The sequence below is a fragment of the Athene cunicularia genome (assembly GCF_003259725.1).
Source record: "Athene cunicularia isolate RWA chromosome 5 unlocalized genomic scaffold, athCun1 chr5_part1, whole genome shotgun sequence".
In the NCBI taxonomy this organism is placed as follows: Eukaryota; Metazoa; Chordata; class Aves; order Strigiformes; family Strigidae; genus Athene; species Athene cunicularia.
Window position 1 is genome coordinate 28,109,557 of NW_020799101.1, and position 6,735 is coordinate 28,116,291.

General features: G+C 39.8%; 1 protein-coding gene across 1 annotated transcript; it reads left to right on the plus strand.

Annotated features, from left to right (window-relative positions):
• The first annotated feature begins 8 nt into the window (after nucleotides 1–8).
• EAPP (E2F associated phosphoprotein) lies at nucleotides 9–5,484 on the plus strand. Its single transcript, XM_026849121.1, has 5 exons — nucleotides 9–575; nucleotides 1,882–1,980; nucleotides 2,338–2,461; nucleotides 3,288–3,416; nucleotides 4,867–5,484. Exons 1-5 carry the CDS (start codon nucleotides 512–514, stop codon nucleotides 5,129–5,131), a joined length of 681 nt encoding a protein of 226 aa, XP_026704922.1. The 5' UTR covers nucleotides 9–511; the 3' UTR covers nucleotides 5,132–5,484.
• Nucleotides 5,485–6,735: the final 1,251 nt, after the last annotated feature.

The window sequence follows — 6,735 nt, forward strand, 5'->3', positions numbered from 1 at the left end:
CTCCCTCACGGCCCCGGGCCGGGCCGCGGGCTGCCGCCCTGGGGCTGCCGGAGGATTGCCTCGGTGCAGCCGTGGCGATCTTCTCCCTTGAAACGGGCGTATTTACACTTCTGACCCCGTAAGTGCTAGTATGTAAACAGGGCCCTGCTCCTGCACGGAGCCATGAGCAGAGCTGCGGAGGTGTCGCGGCAGCCCGCAGCAAGTCAGCTGAAGCTCCTTTGCGGAGTTTCAACACCAGCAAGCTAATAAACCATTTTCACAAATGCATTTCCCATAAATAAACGAATAAGTGCTTCCTAATGCTTCTACACATTCAGATGTTCGTTCTCCAAATGACTCAAGTGTTTTAAGCTGATTGTCATAATTCGGTGTGTAACACTTCAATATCTGTAGCTCGGAAGATGAGGTGGATGTGCTCTTACACGGCACTCCTGACCAGAAGCGGAAGCTGATTCGGGAATGCCTGACTGGGGAGAGTGAGTCTTCCAGTGATGATGAGTTCCAAAAGGAAATGGAAGCGGAACTGGACACCACCATGAGGACTTTGGAAGGCAAATGGAAATCACCAGAAATGGGTAAATGCATTCTAACAGCTGCTTGCATATGAAATTGTGAGTGGTGTCCGGTTAAGGTGTGAAGTTAATGTTTTATTCTTGTGGCTAGAGGTGTGTGATGGTAGTCTAGTGCTGCTGGAAGCCAACAGGAAAAAATGGCTGATTGCTTCTGCAGAAATGGTCACCAGGTGCCGCATCAGTGAATGCCTCTCTTTCATCTTTTCTAAGACTTGGTGTTTCTGAACTTTTGATTTCTTGCTTTAATATGATTTCTCTCTGTTGGTTCAGTCACCTTTTTTCCAATATTTCTTTGGTTTAAGTTGTATTTAGAAACCTCTTGAGCAGGTTGTGGTCTCTTGTATTTTGTCTATTGGCTCCAGGTGGCTGTTGAGATTTGGAGCCCTTTCTTGAAGAAAGGAATGCACATGGTAGATTAAAATCCCAAATCAACTGGCAGAATCAATCAGGAACAATATTAATCTCTTCCTCCCTTACCTGCTCATAATTGTTACATCAAATAATAAAACTGTATTGAAGATGTATGACATGTACATAACATCTGTGTTCTGGAGTTTGTGTACTATGGATGCAAAAGATTAATTGCTTTGGTATTTGAAGAGCATCTGTTCTTTCTACCTATTAAAAAATACCTAGTGAAGTGTTCTTGATTTCCTGGAGAATCAGTGTAGTCACTTCAGCGTAGGGACTTGACTCTGTATTCAACAGGTTAGTTTTATCTGTGTTATGGGCAAATTTTTCTTTAGGTTTTGGTTGTGCAATCCATTCAGCACAGAATAGAATTTTTGCTGCAGACAGGCTGTGACACATGCTTGGCAATCCATCTGGGTCTTTTTTGAACTTCTGTGGCCCTGAAATTTTGGGGGATTTTTTTTTTTAGTGAATTTTATTGTTATCAAAGTTTGTGAAGCAGTGTGTCACATCTGTATTTCTTTCACATGACAAAAAGATTTGTGGAGTGTCCAAGATGTGTGGATTATATAGGACAGAGGCAGGTATATTTGATGTGGTATCCTCTGTGCCTAAAGGGAGTGTACCTTGGAGGTAGCTTCCATTTGAACTGTACCTGAAGTTTGTCTCAGGGAGTGAGCAGCTTTGCTCAGAGAGAGCATCTGTAAATGAAGTAACACAAGCGAAGTGGATGATCAGGATGTGGGAATAAATTGGGAGAGCTGTTACTTAACCACCCCCAGATAAAGCAGAGCATTCCTGGGTAGTGTAACTTGGAAATGAAGGTTTGTTCTGGGCTGTATACTTGCTCTCCTTTTGGTAGGGTGTTCTTACCACTTCTCTCTAACTCCACACCCAGGTACTTCCTCAAGTACTGGGCAGACTGGACCTGCCACCACTTCAAAATACTATGATGACATTTACTTCGATTCTGATTCAGAGGATGAAGATAAAATAGGTAAATATCTGAGAAGAAGAGAGGAGGACATCTTCACAGTAACCTTCACCGTCTCAGGTCCTGTAGAATCCTCTTGAGGGGATCAGGGTTCCTGAAGGTGACCTTTTTGGGGACAATTATCAGCCTATATCATCTCAGTGTAGTTCTTGGAATTGTATGATGCATCCCTGTGTTTGTAAGGTGCATTAATGCTTTGGGGTGGTGCATTTGGAGGAGAGATGAACTAGACCTTTGTGTAGTTATTTAGGTTTATTGTGAGTATGGAAAAGGAAAACTGAAAAAGATATTTTGATTATTTAAGTAGAGAGTCATTATATGTCTGATGGATGTCACATGTGGTTGCACAAATCTTTCAAGTTACACAGGATGTCTGGAAAAACAGAAGACATCAGCAGCGTCGGATTCTTTCCAATGATGAACTGCTGTATGACCCAGAAGAAGACAGCAGAGACCAAGCGTGGGTGGACTCACAGAGGAGGAGGTAAGAGACCATAAAAATTTGAACTGTAGGATGCTTAACGTAAACTGAAAAATTTAAGCAAAAATGGTGAATATAGAGAAAAAGCCTATACTGTCAAGTCCATACAGTGAGAATTTTATTTAGAATTTACAGCATATGAAACTTAGAAGCCTGTAAAATTTTTATGTCTGTGTAGTAGAAGTCTTCAAAATTACATAATTCTAAAACTTGCAATTTTTTAAAAATGAAGACTTTCTAGTTCTGTATGCCAGTTTTGTATGTAGATAACCATGCTGTGGATGAAGAGGTTGTGAGATACTTTGATTGCTAAATTAGTATCTGTTCCTGCTAAATATTGTATTTCTAATTTTGGAAATATTTGAATTTAGCAAGCCACAAAATGTTAAGATAAAACAGGCATATCACAAAGGTGCTTTACTGAGAGTTTTTTGAAGGGTGAAGTAAAAAAATGGTTGTTGCAGCAGAAGTAAAATTCTCAATGTAAATCTGTTGAAAAGGATAATGTTAGTGTGTGTTGCCTGCAGGGATTGCACTTGAGATACTTGTCTCATCAGAGGAGAAGGTGGTTAAGCACAGATTCTCATGCCAGATGTATTTGTCTCAACAAGTGAAAATTCTCTGTACAGAGTAAATAGAAAGATACTGGTTAGCTTTTTCCCTGCAGCTTATTTATTTGTGTCCTTTGAGTTAGGGAAAAGGGTGTCCAGAAGGAGACAAATATTAATTGGTGTATTTTAATATAAAAAAGGTTTGACAGTTGAGTTGATATGGCTGACAGCAAGGGCATGTAATTTCACTTTTTGTCTCTCCTTTCTTGAATGGGTAGGTACCGTAATCAAAGAAGAGTGCTGCCGCAGCAGCAGCAGCAGCCGCCAAAACCTTCAGCTGTTCCAAACAGTGATGCTGTTTTGAATTGTCCTGCTTGCATGACAACATTATGCCTGGACTGCCAGAGGTAATTAGCAAACAATAAGGGGTCTTTTTGTAATGTCTTTTTTTCAGTCACTAGTATTTTTAGTTTATTCAATTTGATTAAGTCTGTCTTGCGAGGTGGTAAAGAAGGCAAGTGTATGTGAAGCAGATTTAGGGGTGAATGCTAGTTTGTAAGAATGATGATTGGTTTAACCTGCAACGTGGAGATGAGGAAGAACAGGGTAGAACTTTAGCATAGTGGAGAAGGTAAACTACTTAATCATGGAGACTAAACAGGCAGTTCAGGCTGATTTTTTTTTTTTTTTTTAAATGTTGGATTGATGTTTAGAGGCATAAAATTACTCCAGGTTATTTTTGTGTAAAAGTGCCTTGTTTAGGGGAGGATTAAGCAAAATCAAGATAGTGTATTCTTACTTGGTTTGAGTCTTAGCAGTTGTGGTTTTGAGTGTAGTTACATTTAAAAGTGCCTGGAAAGCATTTAGGTGAGAATCCATGGTGTGTTTTGCAGCTCTCTGGTATCTGACTGCACTGCAAACCTAGTTAGTACTGTTGACCCATGCTAAGGAAAGGACTCTGGAACTGGCAGTAAAGGAGAAAGAAATCTTTTGAGATGAGTAAACTACCTCTCATTTATTGAGTACTTTAAATGACTGAGGATGAAATTCCACAGCAGCCTAAAATCATTTAAGTACTGGGGGCTGTTTCTCACTCTCTTCCCTTTGCTGGCTCAGGTACTCCTAGACCCTGTTCTGTACTTAAGTATTTCAGTTTGCTGACAGAAAATGGTCCATTTTTGTTGTCCATTGGGTCTTTTGTGGGCTTAATAAACTGAAATGGTTTGGCACAGTGTTATGCAAGCAGTAAAGCCAGCAGAAGTCAAGATAAGACTTCTGCAGCCACCTGTTATGTTGGTTTAGGCTGCTGTAAAACTGCAGTCTGAGGGACATTGTGTTGAATTGAATTGCAGCCCTGAATTTTGCTATGTACTCTAGCTATGCAGTTGTTATACTGATGACAGCTGAAAATACATCTTATATTTTATTATAGACGTGCTTTTCAAGTGGGATGTGTCGATGTTTGCTATTTATAAATAAGGAATTTCAGGCTTGCAAGACATTTTAGGATATAAATGCCAGTAGTTGAGTCATTTGCACTCATGATCTTTTGCCTGTCATCAGCTATACGTAGCAATGCATAATTCTGTAATACCAATACCATAGTACTCCAGGGTGTTTATTTCAGCATGTTTTTAAAAACACCTTAAAAGCAAGACCAATGGCTACGACTATTTTTTAAAATTATTTTTGTAGTTATGACTTTTGCTCTGTTTATGAAACTTCGTATTTATTTGGCTTTCAGCTCTTTGGCATGGTATTCCCTATCTTTAATCCCATTTCCAGTGATGATAACTGATTTCTTGGAAGCAGAGTTTTACTAATGGTATGACTTGCATTTTCTCTCCTTCTCCGTAGACATGAATCTTACAAGACACAATATAGAGCAATGTTTGTGATGAACTGCGTTGTTAAGAAAGAGGAAATTCTGAAATACAGAAAGAAGCTAAAGAAAAGAAGTAAGAAAATGAAGCACAGCAAAGAAACTACCTCTACACAATCAAATCAAGAAGAGGAGGAAGTGTATCATCCGGTATTATGTACTGAATGCTCAACTGAAGTGGCAGTAATGGATAAAGATGAAGTTTTTCACTTCTTCAATGTTCTAGCCAGCCATTGTTAATGTGCAAAAGCAGGGGGAAAAAAATCCTGCACTGTTTTAAGACTGTGTGAACTATCGGAAATGCAGTCATGTTAACCTTTTTTAAATACGTTGTTTTTTTTTTAAATGTGCATTTTCATCAGAGAACTTTATAGCGATTGGGTTTTTGCAAAGTTTACAAAAGCAATACGCTTAACTGCGTGCATTTGAGAGCACTGTTCTTTCATGCTGTCAGGTGGTTGCATCACTGAGAATTTAAAATTTTGTAAATACAATGTAAGATCTGTGTATTATGATCATTCCCTGTATATATACTATCCATTATGTCATGTATTAGAACTGCTGCTTAGAATAAATACTGTCTAGTAACTGGTTCTCCATAGCTGCATTGGTCGTTTCTATGGCACGTGGTAAACAACTCTCAGTCAGGATGTTTGGCTTCTTTAGGCTGGTATTCTTGGTAGAGTTGCACACAGGTAGGTTTGATAAAGAAGGAATTGTCATCATATTTTGAATTTTGGCCCATTAAGATCTCAAAAATGGAAACTTTTATTTATACATAGTGGAAGATTAGCTTATATTGAGTTTGCTGGCATGAATCATTCTGGCATGGATCATTTAAATCAACATAATGCCTAGTAATACAGTTAAGAGTTTTAAATGTAAATATGTATATGAAGAAAACACTGGACATTTTTTCTATTGTCCTTTTCCTTAAGATGACACATCTTAAAAAAGAAATTTTGGTCAGATCTATGACCATACAGCTAGTTTGTGTGCTTTTTCTGTTTCTTTAGTACATTTACAGCTTCTTTACACAAACATAAAGAGCTTCTGCTCCTTGATATTTAGACTTCCTGCTTAGTCTGTGAAGCCACTGCAGTGTTAACAGTGGATCTTTCCCTCTTTTCCTCCAGGCATGCTCCCGAGAGGTCAACTCTTGATTTTTACTAGTGGGTAACATCTCCTTTATAGCCTGGTATTTTTTTAACACTTCACTTTGAACAAGGGTCTGTCTGAAAAAAATCTCATCTTTATGCTTTTTCTTTTAATAGTATGAGGAATGATTTGTTATATGTGCTTTGAAGAATTGTCAGAAATACTTAACTTAGGAGATAGGAACCTGACGAACATACTTCTTTTGTGCCTTGGATGAACAGAATCACACCAGTAAGTGCGTGTGGAAGTCCCTTTCCAGCGGGATTTCAACTAGCGCCTTCTAGAGTGCCAGTATCAACTACCAGCAGCCCTTCAGTCGGGCAGTCCGGGCCCATCTCTGCGCATTTCTCCTCACCGGAGGGGCCCAACTCTGCACGTTTCTCCTCACCGGAGGGCAGTGAGCAGTCGGGGCAGGGGTGTCCCATGCCCTCTTGTTTTCTGGTCCCAAGTGCCTGAGGGAAGTGCAAAGTTAGCAACAGTTACAGTAAGCAGTCAATCTATTGCCTCTTTGTTTTTCCTATTCATACAGGATTAATCTGACAGAGTTGGGTGATGTTAAGGTCTTTACTTATCTGGGCCATGATTTTGGGTGGGCTCTACGCTCCGAGAATTTAAGACACTGGAGGCCCCTGCAGAGCGTTTTTAACACACCTCCCGTGGGCCCTGCCGAGCGCGGTCTCCGGGTC